The 16614-nt window shown below is 41.7% G+C and overlaps 2 protein-coding genes and 1 long non-coding RNA gene across 3 annotated transcripts in view; 1 reads left to right on the top strand and 2 right to left on the bottom strand.

The window, feature by feature from the left end:
- Positions 1-214: 214 nt before the first annotated feature.
- On the bottom strand, positions 215-11282 carry ROPN1L (rhophilin associated tail protein 1 like). Its single transcript, XM_082234681.1, has 6 exons — positions 11146-11282; positions 4296-4462; positions 3275-3398; positions 2915-3076; positions 1909-2084; positions 215-345 (listed from the first exon to the last, which is right to left on the bottom strand). The coding sequence occupies exons 2-6, from the start codon at positions 4424-4426 to the stop codon at positions 288-290; spliced, it is 651 nt and encodes a 216-aa protein (XP_082090807.1). The 5' UTR covers positions 4427-4462; positions 11146-11282; the 3' UTR covers positions 215-287.
- A 149-nt stretch (positions 11283-11431) lies between these two features.
- LOC309538834 lies at positions 11432-15457 on the top strand. The gene is made up of 3 exons (XR_014222364.1): positions 11432-11582; positions 12722-12992; positions 15273-15457. It is a non-coding gene; the product is annotated as an uncharacterized lncRNA (long non-coding RNA).
- Positions 15458-15596: 139 nt separating this feature from the next.
- The window catches only part of MARCHF6 (membrane associated ring-CH-type finger 6), a 45068-nt gene continuing 44050 nt past the window's right edge, over positions 15597-16614 (bottom strand). Inside the window, exon 26 of the mRNA XM_082234275.1 lies at positions 15597-16065. Coding sequence (XP_082090401.1) covers positions 15975-16065 — 91 coding nt within the window. The 3' untranslated portion in view covers positions 15597-15974. The remainder of the gene's footprint in view (positions 16066-16614) is intronic.

Below are 16614 nucleotides of genomic sequence, written 5' to 3'. Positions count from 1 at the left end.
AATAGACTCGTAATCTGGTGAACTGGGTTTGATTCCCCACTCCTCCACATGCAGCTGCTGGGTGACCTTGGGCTAGTCACACTTCTCTGAAGTCTCTGAGCCCCACTCACCTCACAGAGTGTTTGTTGTGGGGGAGGAAGGGAAAGGAGAATGTTAGCCGCTTTGAGACTCCTTCACAATTTCATGAACATAAAGGACACTACTACAGGTAGCATATTATTAACTTTAAAAATCTGTACTTTATGTCAGATAATGTTATGTTATTCCACATTCTCTTAAGTCCTGATTTAAGGTTTCTTTAGCGGACGGAAATCTGCAACTCCAACCATATATTCCTTGCGTGACCTAAATTACAAGAAAAGGTATTAGTTTTCATTATTAATGCCCAAAGAAACTTAATTTCAGTTTACATTCATTCTGTGGTACTTCCTCTCATCCCATTTGGATGCAATTCTAACATGAAAACATTTGCATAAAATAAGAGGAACTCACGGTAATATTTTCAGAGATGTGTATAGGGATATTTCTATTCCACAAGCTAGATCCTCAAATCTCTATATGTATGTACCTTCTTGTTTAAATCATGTACATCATCCATAAGCTAGGATACCAGCATTATAATATAACAGCCAAAATAATATATTAATATTACCCTATTAATAAGGTGGGTTATAATGTAGTGAACTGTTAAGGTCGTATCATATCCAGCCTTTACTAAAATAAAGTGTGTATTTGGAGGTGAAAAGTAGTTTGAATATATTTCTCTAAGCATGGCCATCCCCATAATTATATGCTAGATACCACAATACTGCATAGATGTAATAGTCTAACATCTTGACCCATTGCAAATGTAACAGCCTGCCCCTGGGCTGACACATGGACTCAATTTTCTCTGACATGAGTTTAGAAACATCCACTATTTTAGATTAACTGTGTGCGGCTTGCCATGTCATCCAAATCCAGACAAACTGGTTAATCTGAACTACAGCTAGGGGAAATGAGCCAACTTCAAGCCATAGTTTGTGAAGCTGGCTTGTTTTCACTAACCATAGTTAAAATTAACCACACAAGAGTTTGGACCACATGCTACGCTATGGTTAATCTAAAAGGGAAGCATACCCAAGTAGGAAAAGACTCCCTGCCTGAAGTGTTTGAGAGCCAAAGCCAATCAGTATAGACAATACTAGATGGCCCAGTAGGACCCAGCTTTCTATGAACCTAAGCTTCCAGTGTCCTAATTATCGCCATGCTGGAGGAGTGGATGGGGTGCAGGGAACCTACACAAGCATGGGGGAGGCTAGGCACATTTTCATTACACTGAACCACTGCTTACTGTTAGATCTGACTACAGCCAGTTTCCCAATCTCTTAACCATGGTTAAAAGATCAGGACAAAGGCACATTTTCTCCTCTCAACTGCCACATTAATCTCATTATCCCTTCATTTTTCAGCCTAAAGTATTGAGTAGAATTACGTTTGCAGCAAGCCTAACCGTAGCTGACTTTAAATAGAATTTAAAACTGGTTTGCAAGCTAGGATTAAAGGTAACCATGGTTGGCATAAGCCTCAGTGCAGATTAATATTTTCCACTCTAATTTAATTCTCAATTTGAAACAGGCAAATATTATTAATATTTTTTAAACTTTTTATTGCTGTTTTAATTTTTCTTTCAGTAACCAAATTCTCAACTCAACTGTACAACCTACATTGTAAGAAGCTGCAAGAAGCAGCTACAGGGGAAACGTCAAAGAGCAATTCTCCTTCAAAACTGGTGAAAAAAATAATGTGTTAATCTGCTCATGAAAACCATAGCTTCAGAAGAACAAATAAAAATAGCCTGCTTGACTAAAATGCAGTTACAAGCCGAATCTGGATTGTATTACATTCAGACATCCAATTAATACTTACACTTGTTCTTTAAGAGCCTTGAGGAATTTCTCAGTAGATTCCTGCGCTATCTCCTCATCTAAGCTAGCCAAGTAGCTATAGATAAATGCAAATGTGTCATATGGAATGCGGGCTGCTCCACCTTCTGGATCATTTGTAAGAATTTCACAGGCATGTTTCATAGAACTGAGTAAGGACTGAAAAAGATAAAAGGCAAGCATACATTAGCAGTCATACGCTACAATAAAGTGAAGTGATGAAAGTACAGAGTGATCTGTGCATAGCCACTGCAAGAGCAGGATCAAACACCAATGATATATTAGCAAAAAGTATGGAAATTGTGTAGAAATTATCATGTGTGACGATGCTGCATGTTTCTAATTTATTGCATCTGCCAGGACGTCATGGCTAATTGCACAGAGATGTACTGGAAAACTGCACAGAAGCATGTGCCATCACCAGGCTGTAACAATCTACTAGGATTCACATGCTTTTTTCTACATGTTTTCTGATTAATGCATTCATAAAATCTGAAGCACTCCTCAGTTTACTAGTGTAATCCTAAAAGGTGATAGGTAATCTGTTTATAAACCAAAAAGAAACTCAGTATAACATTTAAAAATTAATTACATCCAGTGCAACTAAACAGGCATAATTGAATGGCACCATGAAATAAATCTGCAATTCAGGTACACATTATTCCTAATTTCTGCTATGAACTGGTCTCTTAATTTCTACTCAAACTGAAAATTTCAGGTAATTTGCTCTTGGTGAATATTAGGAACCAAATAAATGATACTGCTAAGGAAGAAACATGTCACCTCTGTAATGAATGATGAATGTGAAACTGTTTCCAAATTTTGAAAATCAGATTTCCAATACAAAATTTAAAAGTTGAAAAACTGTGAGCTAAGCCATGTCTCAAACTCTAGAGAGAGAGAAAGAGAACATAAATATAGGACTCTTGATCTTTCAAAATTCTAAACACTGCAAACTGGTACACATAATGTTTGACAGGCCTACATACCCCACCAAGAGCGCTACATGCAAGGGCAAAGAACTTCATCCATTCCACTCCTTCTGCAAAATTGCCCAGTCGAAGAAGGTTGCGGAGCTGGTCCATTGGCAAACACAAGTTTTTCCACTTTCTCTGAAGGTCCGATATTTCCACAGTTTCCTTTTCAGAGAGCTTTAAAAACACATGTACATCATAGATAAACCATAAGAAAACAGCACGAAAAGTTACTTCTAAAAGAACATTAATATTAGATGTTTAAATCATTTTAAAATCTATACAGCATTCTCCCTAGGTTGCGAGCTGTTTTAAAAAAAAAAATTAAAGATGTTTCATAGGAATACTGAGGGCACATTCTGCAAAGACTTTTACCTGTTTATGCAAAATTTTAAGGAGTCCTGGAGTCAGGCCAGTGTCATTTTTCTGTGTGGCTACTGGCCTTTCAAGACGGTCCTTCACAGGAAGAGGTTCTCCCCTTGACAAAGCATAGAAATACCTATGATAGCACAAATGCAAAAAGATGGTTCAGGTCAAATAAATAAATATTCAAAATCAGTACATGAATTTAAAGGTCAGATGTGTATAACGGTGGCCCAATAGGCCGTTTCAGGGAGAAAAAGCCATTTCCTGTTAGGGTAGAAGGGAGTAGGGAGACTTTTCCTCCCATAATGCAGGGAAACATGGATTTAAAATCCCATGGGATGAGGCCTTGCAGGTAGAAAACTACTAATGGTAAAATAACTAAGCATCTCTCTCTGCCACAATTCTGCTACCTATTGGGAAACATTTATTTTCTCATTCTTAGAGGTTGTTCAGCTGCCATTGCACACCAATGCATTAATGTTGTTTAGGCCAAAATGCTCAAGACTGCCAATTTGGTTAGGACTTTGAGTGAACTGCCATTTCTCCATCCTCAGGAACCGTCTTTTTTCAACTCACTGTTTTTATTATCATTTTGTCTAAGCGAGACAGTAACATTCATGAGCCAAACCTGCCAAATTGGCTCATAACCTGCTAAACTGAGCAGGTTTCTGTACACACAAGAGTTCTCTAGCACACCTGCATCTAGCTGGATTGACCTCCCCTTGCATCAGGCAATGCATGGGGAGGTCAGTCCTGATTAGCGCTGGGTTCAGGTGAGTGAGAGTTATTTGCAGGAAGCATTCTTATGCACTGGACCAAGCAAGACTGACTTTCCCACAAAGTACAATCCTGCTTTGCAAAAAAGCTTCAGAAGCTCCTGACAACCAGTTGGCTGTTGGGCACTTTGGAAGTTGTGCAAGGGGGCTTTGCCTGTGCTGCCAGTTCGCCACTCCCACAGAGATGCTATCCAATAGTGATTGTTATGTGAAGACTTCTGGATCAGGGCCATTAGTTGCAGTTTTCTACTCACGCATAAGACCACTGAAGTACATCACGCGGTTGGGTCCTGATAGCAGCCTTGGTAAATTGTTTCATAATATCTGGCAGTTCAGGAGGAACATGGATCTGCTGCGCACAGAACATAACATCTGGAACAGGCATGGTTGTACTAGGTCCAAAACCAGAAAGCTAAGAGAACTAAAAAGAACATTATTCCTAAACAGATGACCCTCAAGACCACTCTACAATTCTATGAAGCTATTTCAAGCTGTCTTACTTTGGATAACGAAGATTTACCTGGATAACTCAAAAGACATGTACTGGCCTTGCCACACCGCCTGATCTTCTTGAACATGGTAGCATCATCATCACTGTTTGTCGATCCTCCCTCCCTGGTCAAAATTCCCCACACATATGTAACATTTTCCCTTTCTAGAACATTTCCTTCAGATTTGTTCTCAGCGCAAAATTTGTATACTAAAGCATCAATACTAAGACAAAAAGGAAAAAAAAGTCACCAAAGGTCAAGAAGCATAGCTAATCAAGTAGATGCTTGTCTTAGGCTGCAATCCTTCATATAAAACTCAATCACATGCCTACCTACTTGGAAGTAAACCCCACTGAGTTCAATGAGGTGTTAGGCTTGTTGCCATCATCTCTTAGGAATGAATACTATTGAATTCACTGGGAATTGTTTTCAAGCAAACATACTGGAAGTCTGAATTGAAGTGTGTGTGTGTGTGTGTGTGTGTGTGTGAGAGAGAGAGAGAGAGAGAGAGAGAGAGAAGCATTGTGGCTATGGGGTACCAGTGAGTGTCAACTACAGGAGCCTAAAGCAGACGGCTGATCCTGAAAATGTCCCTGCTTGTACATGGGGGGGGGGATCTGTTCACACATCCAGCAGGCTTTTTAAAATGAGTATGTATGTGTGTCATGGGACGTGGGTGGCGCTGTGGGTTAAACCACTGAGCCTAGGGCTTGCCAATCAGAAGGTGGGTGGTTCGAATCCCTGCAACGGGGTGAGCTCCCATTGCTCAGTCCCTGCTCCTGCCAACCTAGCAGTTCGAAAGCACATCAAAAGTGCAAGTAGATAAATAGGTACTGCTCCGGCGGGAAGGTAAACAGCGTTTCCGTGCGCCGCTCTAGTTCGCCAGAAGCGGCTTAGTCATGCTGGCCACATGACCCAGAAGCTGCACGCCGGATCGCTTGGCCAATAAAGCGAGATGAGCGCCAGAATCTGCCACGACTGGACCTAATGGCCAGGGGTCCCTTTACCTTTACCTTTATGTATGTGTGTAGGTTACAGACTGTTCTCTGCATCTAACATATACTGCTTTCAACAACAAAAAAAGTGGTCAAAGCTCACCCGTGTACAACTGTGCACTGTACGCGATGGGGCGGGGAGGGCTGTGGATTAATCCTGGCTGTGCAAGAGATTCTGCACAAAGGTGTAGCCAGGATTTATGTTGGGGGTGGGCAGAACCTCAGTTAGTTAAGGATTTCTGTTGATTTATTTGATTTGGAGGAGGGTCGCTGCCCCCCTTGGCTACTTCCGTGCATATATATATATATATATATATACATACACACACACATATACATACATATATATATATACACATACACACACACACACATATATATACATATATATATACACACACACACACACACATATACATACACATATATATATATATATATATATATATATATATATATATATATATATGCAGGTTTTGGTGTCTTCGGGTGTCTTCCCGTGTAAGAGTCGGGGTGTCTGTGCGACGTTTCGACGAGGTCTCACTCGTCATCTTCAGGCTGGTGCTTTCGGCTTCTTGTTACTGGAACAGAGCAGAATCTGGTGTTTGAGTTCCTATAAATACTGTTGAGGGGTGTGGTGTATAGCCTCCAACGTTCTGGGCAGAGAGGAAGTTCCTAGATTAGTGTGCCTTTTCTTCTTTTGTTCCTTAATTACTTGAGGGATATCTTGGGTGATTTCATGAGTGATATTCTGAATATCACTGGGTGGGTCATTAAGTGTAGATTAGTTGCTAAAGCTTTCGTGTCTTGACCTCTTGAGCTTGTGAAGAGTTTTTCTGAGAAGATGGCTGTGCTGCATTTAGTTGTGCTCTGGCTTGGCTTCGTGTATAGGGGCGAGCTGTGGTTTTGTGCCTTGTGCCAGCCAGATCTGTGTAGGGATTGCAGGGGGGTGCAGCATCCGGAGGTGCCACTATAGTTTGGCTACTGGATGGAGTCTGTAATATGTCTGTGGAGAGGGTCTGGGTTTGGGTCTGGTGTGGTTGATGTTGTATCTCTCTTCACTCAAGTGCCCATTAATGAAGCCTTGACAGCCATTCAAAACAAATACAAGCCCCCCAAATACATCCTGGACCTGACCAACCACTGCCTAACCAACACGTACTTCATCCACAATGGACAAAGATACAAACAGATAGAAGGAGCACCCATGGGATCACCCCTCTCACCGGTCATCGCAAATTTGTACATGGAACACTTTGAAACCAATGCTTTAGACAAGTCAGAACACAAACCCAAACTTTGGCTCAGATATGTTGACGACACCTTTGTAATTTGGCCACACGGGAAAGAAAAACTAGATAGCTTCCTCACACATCTCAACAGCCTACACCCCAAAATACAATTCACTATGGAAATAGAAGACAACAACCAACTCCCCTTTCTTGACGTCCTAATCTACAAAAAACCTGATGGCTCCCTAGGACACACTATCTACCGGAAAAAAACACACACCAACCGCTACTTACATGCACAATCACACCACCACCCTGCACAAATAAACTCCGTAGCCAAGACTCTCATCTCCAGAACCAAACGCCTGGCTGACAAAGACCACTTGACAACTGAGTTACAGAATCTCTCAAATGTGTTAATCGCCAATGGATACCAGAAAAACAGGGTTACGAAGCTAATCCAAAAAGAAACACCCCCCAAAAACCAAGACACAGAAGAAAACAATGGCATGGCCCTCCTTCCTTATATCAAGGGCACTACAGACAAAATCAGCAAAATCCTCCATAAACACAATATCAAAACAGCCTTCTGCACCAACCAAAAAATAGCCAATATCCTCAGAAACCCAAAAGACAAAATCCAGCTGGAAAACCAAGGGGTCTATGAAATACCCTGCAAAGTCTGCCCAGCCACGTACATTGGACAAACAAACAGACGAATAAATGCACGTATCGCAGAACACAAGAATGCCGTCAAAAAAGAAGAAAAAACTTCCTCTCTTTTCCAACACATGAAAGAAACAGGACACGAAATTAATTTTGCAGATTCCAAATTGCTCTTTAACATGGAACATCACCACAAGAGAATAATCATGGAAGCCATCGAGATAGAGAAACACCCTCACAACATGAACAAGCGTGACGACACGTCCCGCCTACCAGACATCTGGAAATTAGCCCTCCCCACAAAAACCGACACCAGAACCAGAGGCACACAGAACGCCGTCACCAATCAACCACACCAGACCCAAACCCAGACCCTCTCCACAGACATATTACAGACTCCATCCAGTAGCCAAACTATAGTGGCACCTCCGGATGCTGCACCCCCCTGCAATCCCTACACAGATCTGGCTGGCACAAGGCACAAAACCACAGCTCGCCCCTATACACGAAGCCAAGCCAGAGCACAACTAAATGCAGCACAGCCATCTTCTCAGAAAAACTCTTCACAAGCTCAAGAGGTCAAGACACGAAAGCTTTAGCAACTAATCTACACTTAATGACCCACCCAGTGATATTCAGAATATCACTCATGAAATCACCCAAGATATCCCTCAAGTAATTAAGGAACAAAAGAAGAAAAGGCACACTAATCTAGGAACTTCCTCTCTGCCCAGAACGTTGGAGGCTATACACCACACCCCTCAACAGTATTTATAGGAACTCAAACACCAGATTCTGCTCTGTTCCAGTAACAAGAAGCCGAAAGCACCAGCCTGAAGATGACGAGTGAGACCTCGTCGAAACGTCGCACAGACACCCCGACTCTTACACGGGAAGACACCCGAAGACACCAAAACCTGCATTCCTGTACCCGTGAAAATCTACGAAAGCATATATATATATATATATATGCAGGTTTTGGTGTCTTCGGGTGTATTCCCGTGTAAGAGTTGGGGTGTCTGGGCGACGTTTCGACGAGGTCTCACTCGTCATCTTCAGGCTGGTGCTTTCGGCTTCTTGTTACTGGAACAGAGCAGGATCTTAGTGTTTGAGTTCCTATAAATACTGTTGAGGGGGTGTGGTGTATAGCCTCCAACGTTCTGGGCAGAGAGGAAGTTCCTAGATTAGTGTGCCTTTTCTTCTTTTGTTCCTTAATTACTTGAGGGATATCTTGAGTGATTTCATGAGTGATATTCTGAATACCACTTAGGTGGGTCATTAAGTGTGGATTAGTTGCTAAAGCTTTCGTGTCTTGACCTCTTGAGCTTGTGAAGAGTTTTTCGAAGATGGCTGTGCTGCATTTAGTTGTGCTCTGGCTTGGCTTCGTGTATAGGGGCGAGCTGTGGTTTTGTGCCCTGTGCCAGCCAGATCTGTGTAGGGATTGCAGGGGGGTGCAGCATCCGGAGGTGCCACTATAGTTTGGCTACTGGATGGAGTCTGTAATATGTCTGTGGAGAGGGTCTGGGTTTGGGTCTGGTGTGGTTGATTGGTGACGGCGTTCTGTGTGCCTCTGGTTCTGGTGTCGGTTTTTGTGGGGAGGGCTAATTTCCAGATGTCTGGCAGGCGGGACGTGTCGTCACGCTTGTTCATGTTGTGAGGGTGTTTCTCTATCTCGATGGCTTCCATGATTATTCTCTTGTGGTGATGTTCCATGTTAAAGAGCAATTTGGAATCTGCAAAATTAATTTCGTGTCCTGTTTCTTTCATGTGTTGGAAAAGAGAGGAAGTTTTTTCTTCTTTTTTGACGGCATTCTTGTGTTCTGCGATACGTGCATTTATTCGTCTGTTTGTTTGTCCAATGTACGTGGCTGGGCAGACTTTGCAGGGTATTTCATAGACCCCTTGGTTTTCCAACTGGATTTTGTCTTTGGGGTTTCTGAGGATATTGGCTATTTTTTGGTTGGTGCAGACGTCCTTGACGTCCTAATCTACAAAAAACCTGATGGCTCCCTAGGACACACTATCTACCGGAAAAAAACACACACCAACCGCTACTTACATGCACAATCACACCACCACCCTGCACAAATAAACTCCGTAGCCAAGACTCTCATCTCCAGAACCAAACGCCTGGCTGACAAAGACCACTTGACAACTGAGTTACAGAATCTCTCTAATGTGTTAATCGCCAATGGATACCAGCAAAACAGGGTTACCAAGCTAATCCAAAAAGAAACACCCCCAAAAAACCAAGACACAGAAGAAAACAATGGCATGGCCCTCCTTCCTTATATCAAGGGCACTACAGATAAAATTAGCAAAATCCTCCATAAACACAATATCAAAACAGCCTTCTGCACCAACCAAAAAATAGCCAATATCCTCAGAAACCCCAAAGACAAAATCCAGTTGGAAAACCAAGGGGTCTATGAAATACCCTGCAAAGTCTGCCCAGCCACGTACATTGGACAAACAAACAGACGAATAAATGCACGTATCGCAGAACACAAGAATGCCGTCAAAAAAGAAGAAAAAACTTCCTCTCTTTTCCAACACATGAAAGAAACAGGACACGAAATTAATTTTGCAGATTCCAAATTGCTCTTTAACATGGAACATCACCACAAGAGAATAATCATGGAAGCCATCGAGATAGAGAAACACCCTCACAACATGAACAAGCGTGACGACACGTCCCGCCTGCCAGACATCTGGAAATTAGCCCTCCCCACAAAAACCGACACCAGAACCAGAGGCACACAGAACGCCGTCACCAATCAACCACACCAGACCCAAACCCAGACCCTCTCCACAGACATATTACAGACTCCATCCAGTAGCCAAACTATAGTGGCACCTCCGGATGCTGCACCCCCCTGCAATCCCTACACAGATCTGGCTGGCACAGGGCACAAAACCACAGCTCGCCCCTATACACGAAGCCAAGCCAGAGCACAACTAAATGCAGCACAGCCATCTTCGAAAAACTCTTCACAAGCTCAAGAGGTCAAGACACGAAAGCTTTAGCAACTAATCCACACTTAATGACCCACCTAAGTGGTATTCAGAATATCACTCATGAAATCACTCAAGATATCCCTCAAGTAATTAAGGAACAAAAGAAGAAAAGGCACACTAATCTAGGAACTTCCTCTCTGCCCAGAACGTTGGAGGCTATACACCACACCCCCTCAACAGTATTTATAGGAACTCAAACACTAAGATCCTGCTCTGTTCCAGTAACAAGAAGCCGAAAGCACCAGCCTGAAGATGACGAGTGAGACCTCGTCGAAACGTCGCACAGACACCCCGACTCTTACACGGGAAGACACCCGAAGACACCAAAACCTGCATTCCTGTACCCGTGAAAATCTACGAAAGCATATATATGTATATATATATACACACACACGCATATATATATATATACACACACACACACATATATATATATATACACACACACACACATACACACACACACACACACACACACACATATATATATATATATATATATATATATATATATACCCACACCAACAAACTGTGCCCTCAGAGTTTGGGAAAGAGACGGCAGGATTAATACCACAATGACTTATCACAAATGGATATATATATATGCAGTTTTTTGCCTCGCGAATGCTTCCCCCCCCCTCCGAGGTTGAAACGGCCCCCCCGGCGACTCGAGGAGAAGCGGCAGAAGCGGAGGCCATTTACCTCGCCGGGGCTTTTAAACCCCTCGCCCTCCCTCGCGCTCTTTTTGTCGAAAGGGACGAGGGCGGCCCGCCGCCGCCGCCGCCGTTGAGTTGCTATGGCAGCGCGCTCGCGCCTCGCCGTCTCGTAGCAACCGCGAGAACCATAGAGAAGCGCGTGTCGGGGGTGGGGTGGATGGATGTTCGGCGGAACGCCTAGAGCGACACTTGAAAAGACGCGTTCCGCGAGGACGCGAAAGGAGCGGGGGAGAAGGGGGGGAAACTCTATGGTGGAAACCCCTCAGGTGCTTCGCTGTGGGAGCTGGGATAGAAAAGGCCTTCGAGCTTCGGGCCGGAACTGCAGTCTCTGCGTTGATTCGACGTTCTGTGGGCAGGGACGTCGGGGACGCAGGCGCAGTAGGAAGGGAAGGGAAGGTGCGTTTAGGTCGCCCAACTACCAAGGTGGGTCCTGTTTTGGGGGATTGTGTTCATAGAAGCCGCCTCGAGTCTTGTCAGAGAAAAAAGGCGGGGTATAAATAACACATAATATAAATACATGTATATTAAATATAGCATATTTTATATATTTATAAATAATGTACTATATCATATATTCTCATATACAGTACATGGCTTTTTTAAAAAAATGGGGTGCATTATGGCTATTTCAAAAGCATCAATCAGCGCTCTCCCCATTCTTTGGAAGCAAGACAGAGATTCAAGCAATTGTTCACGTTTTTAATAATAATAATAATAATAATAATAATAATAATAATAATAATAATTTTTTATTTATACCCCGCCCTCCCCAGCCAAGGCCGGGCTCAGAACGGCTTACAAGCAATAATAAAAACAAGATGAGTGATTACAACTTAAAAACAAAAATAAAATACAACATTAAAATAATGGAACATTAAAATATTAAAATGAAGCCTCATTGCAGGAGAAGGAAAAGAAAAAAGAAAGAGAGGGAGGGAGGGAATCAAATTGGCTCCAATCCAAAGGCCAGGCGGAACAACTCTGTCTTACAGGCCCTGCGGAAAGAAATCAGATCCTGCAGGGCCCTGGTCTCATGAGACAGAGCGTTCCACCAAGTTGGGGCCAGTGCTGAAAAGGCCCTGCCTCTGGTTGAAGCCAATCTAACTTCCTTAGGACCTGGGACCACTAGGGTGTTGTTATTTATGGACCTTGAGGCTCTCCGTGGGGCATACCAGGCGAGGCGGTCCCGTAGGTACGAGGGTCAATACTGCTTTGATCTTTAAGAAGGGCCAGTTTTTTGTTTTAAAAAGTAAATAAAGCATATTTTAGGATCATAGAAAACCTGTTGAGTTGGAAGGGACTCTGAGGAGCATCTATTCTAGTTCAACCTCCTGCAAGGCAGAATAATCATTATCCCAATTATTATTGGACCTGAACATTGCACTTTGATGTGTGTAATCTTCACATTAATGGTGTTCACAGCAGAGACTTGTAACGAGATGCACACTTTTAAAGATCCCAAAACGGTGCCAGAGTTGGGTGGCTAAGGAGAGATTACTGGAGCAAGCCCATGACAGGGCACATAAATTTCCGCCCCTCGTAAATCCTGGTTTGCCTTTCAGCTGTCGCTTTTAGGTATGGAATTCTCTGAGGTGCTCACGAAACTCATCCATTCACAAGGATCTCTTGCTTCAAAGAATGGAAAAACTCCAAGCAGAGAAAGGGAAACATAGGCAGGTGTCTCCACTGAAACTAATGGGGACGGCTACTTGCACAGAAGAGACCTGGATTCAGTCAGAATGCAGTGTGTGTCTCAAAACTATGCACCGTGTCTCAAAACTAATCTCTAGAGCCTTGAAGACTGGAAACTCGCTCAGACACTCCATGCACCAGGTACTGAGTAATAATGTTCTCATGGCACCACAGAAAGTTACCATCCTACCAGCACTTGGAATATATATATATATAGCTGAACAGCTTAATCTGAACACTGTTTTGTTCCTACAGTATTACCTTATATTTTGATTTATTGATAAGATGTCAGTCCCATGCCACTGTTTATGGTTATATAAAAAAGCCTACAAATATCGCCTTCCTTTGGCAAGTATTCTTGGGCTTGCAAACTTGGGCTTTTCTTCTTTTTCATTTTAAAGTATGTTTCTAGTCCTTGGAGGCAACAGCGAAACATATAGGAAATGGGTGGTGAGATATGGATCGCAAGTATGAAGAACACCACGTACTTCCTTTCCCATTACAGTGGCACCTCAGGATGCGAACGGAATCCATTCAGGAGCCCCGTTCGCATCCTGAATAGATTGTAAGACATGATGGTGCGCGGGTCGCATTTTGCCGCTTCCACGCATGCGTGAGCGGCGAAACCCGGAAGTAACGCACTCCGTTACAACCCGAAAGCTCTCAACCTGAAGCACTTTGAACCCGAGGTATGACTGTACTAATAGAAGAACAATAAATAAACTTGGAGTAAGTGCACTTAATTTGTGTAATTGATACAAGTAAACAGAATCCAGTTTCATGCTGGCAGCCTTTGGTTCTACCCACTCCACTCCCTTTAGAACAGAATACACACAGCCCTGCTTTGTGCTGCAATAAGATAGCAAGTGTCAAGGCTTTTTCTTAATAAACTTTAATAATCTTTGCAGATCAGGTTGTCCGGGATAAAAACAAAAATTACAAGATACTGCATTTCTGCAAAATGCTACAGGGAAAAGCACAGCATCGCTGGCAATATCCCAGTGGTAAGACTGCTTGGATATTAAAAACAAAAACAAAGACCATCAATGACAGATAATTGTGCAACCAAACACATATATTACCAGAAAATGCAGTATTTGGGGGTAAAGTATGCTCCTGTACAGAAAAGTACACCATTATAAATATTGAAATGTGTAATATTTGCATGTCCCAGAGGATCAGGCACAAAAGACTCAAAATTAAGATCTTTGTACAGTGAATTAGAAGTGTTTTTGGCCATCTCTCATTACTATGCTCTTTTTATTTGGAATTTTGTGAAATATTTATTTAGAAATAAACCTCAAGTGTATCAACACATTTTATAGCCCAGAATGTCTAAAATGAGGTAATGCTGCAAAATACCAAAGATGGACCTCTTGTTAGATAGTCCAGTTGGATAGTCCAGTTCCACTTCTATTACACAATTCTACTATTCTACTGGGCATGAGCGTAGATTGTCAGAAATCTTAACCACCGCCTCTGCCCCCCAAACATGGAACCAGAACAGCTCTTGACATATTTCTGCTTTTTCTTTCAAGCACAGAGACATATCCTGAAGACAGTAGACAAATTCCTTGGTAATCTATTCAATACACATAATTAAATATACATGATGTTCAAGGACACAGTCCCGAGTGGCCACACAACTGCATAGCATTAATGTTTCTCAATACAATAAACCTAAATCAATTTCTCACTGTTTTTGAATAGGATGTTGTGTGTTTTAAGCACACAACTGAACTGTACTTAAAGCTTCGGCATAGTTCCATTTGTCTGTCTCAGAACTATTTACATTAAAAATGCATATCTACCTGCAGAAAATAAGTACACGTATAAAAATATGAGAATTGGTGAACTTGATTTGGGGGGGCCTCTTCCTTAGCGCTATCATTGTAAAGATCAGCTCTTTATTTTATTTTTGGTTCTCTTTCTGCTGTTGTTAATACTATAAAGGTTTTCTCCCATAGACTCTACAAATTTCCCCCCAAAACCTCTAGCATTACTGCCATGCAAAATTAATGCTAACCATTTCTAGAATTACAGATGTTCATTTTTAATATGATATGGTATAAAGTCCATAGTACAAATTGCAACTTTGGTTGTAAGGAGGTTTCAGGCCACTCAAGAAAAAAGGAGGGTCTTTCGTAACATGTTCCAGCCTTTAAGTTCTCTGTGCTCTTGAATAAACGTGTCAGATAACCTTCTGCACTATTCTCTAGAGAGTAAATAAATCCTTAAATAAATCCTTGTAAGCATTTAAACTGTATAGCTTCAAAGATGTAAAAAGGAAATATTGGCTTATGCATTGGAAATGCATTCTTCCACAAACCTCTCAATTAGCAGATTTAAGTATTCCTGCCACTTAGCTCTAATGAACTTTGATTTAAGTGCTTAGAAATTCATTAAAATTCTGTCTTTCAGTGCCAAGGAATTAATGCCTTCCAGCCAAACAAGCAATGCCAAAACTGCTTGAAGGAGAAAAATTCATCTTGATTCACCAGTTACTGTACAATCTTATAAACTTACACATGGAAAAAGATAATCAGGCAATAGAAAATTTACATCAGCTTTGATGTTATATAAAATGATAAAAAAATGAAGCTTATGTGTTCTTGCCACAGCCACTTCACTGCTGACTGTAATGGTCATTTTGTTTTTATATTGATGAGCCCCCAGCTTTGCAAAAATTACATTTGGGAAATGGCCAGAGCCACCATAAAAATGCAACTGTTTTCTTTAAAAAAAAAAAAAGTGTCTTGCCTCTTGCAGTATTGCTTTGTGGCACATATGTCAACAGAACAGCAGTCCAAAACAAAGTGGCAACTAGATTTAATAAATTAATATTCTTTTAAAGATGTACAATGAACATTCATTTTTAATTCAGGATATTAGGGTATTGCTATTTACACATTTACAGATCTCAGCGCTGATAACTTCAGAAGTTGCAGGTAAAAGGTGCACAGCCTTGACTGCTTTCTGAACGCCATGAAAAAAGTAAGCCAAAATTAAAAGATAAAAACCCAGTTGAGAGGATTGTTGGGAAAGACACCCAAAGAATGAAGACCAGTCAATGAAAAAGGACACAAAGGCAAGGGAAGATCAAGTAATTCCATGTGAGCGTTTCTATTCTTGTGAAGACTGAGGGGGTGGGGCTGGTGTCCCTTGTTTTCCAGTTTTCCTTTCGTAATTCACAAGTCGCTGCCCAACAAGGTACCTATGATTTAAAAAGCAAGCAAACACACCATTATGTTTGGTCATCACATGCCGTTCAAAAAAAATAGTGGGCAGAGTAAATGGGGAAGTATTTTATTTAAAATACTTTGCTGATGGAAAATTTGCTTGCAGTCATTAAGATCCCAATAGCAAGTATATAGAATACATTTTTAAAGCTTCTTATATAAAAGGAATGGATATTCAAAGTACAGAAAGTTACGAATATTTTTATTTTGAACACCTGCTTGATCCCCTTTGCAAATTCCAATTGGGCAGGCCATGGCATACCAACACGAATCACTTCACAGAATTTCTGGTTTTGAAGAAAAGCTTTCAGTGTTTCCAGCGGCAGTGACATTATCATCTCTATTTTGACTCAGTAAATCTGATCCAGTAGTCTGTCACCTCACTGTTCATCCCAGATGCTTCAGAAAAGGTTTAAAATAACACTTTCATAATGCTCCATAATCTATCCATCACTTCTAGCTTCCTAAAACTTTAGCATACTAGTATTACTGCCCCAGAACTGATGACCTTTACTAATGTAGGT

This window comes from Podarcis vaucheri (assembly GCF_965113315.1).
Source record: "Podarcis vaucheri genome assembly, chromosome: 8".
NCBI classification, from domain to species: domain Eukaryota; kingdom Metazoa; phylum Chordata; class Lepidosauria; order Squamata; family Lacertidae; genus Podarcis; species Podarcis vaucheri.
The sequence above is the reverse complement of the archived record's forward strand: the minus strand, read 5'-3'. Positions and strand labels throughout refer to the sequence as shown.

What these genes read in the sequence shown, in the direction of transcription:
- ROPN1L (XM_082234681.1), bottom strand. Translation starts at nt 4,426, where the DNA reads ATGCCTGTTCCAGATGTTATGTTCTGTGCGCAGCAGATCCATGTTCCT. An exon ending in GTACTTCAGTGGTCTTATGC is followed by an intron (nt 3,399 to 4,295) that starts GTGAGTAGAAAA and finishes GTGCTATCATAG; the next exon opens with GTATTTCTATGCTTTGTCAA. An exon ending in TTAAAATTTTGCATAAACAG is followed by an intron (nt 3,077 to 3,274) that starts GTAAAAGTCTTT and finishes GTGTTTTTAAAG; the next exon opens with CTCTCTGAAAAGGAAACTGT.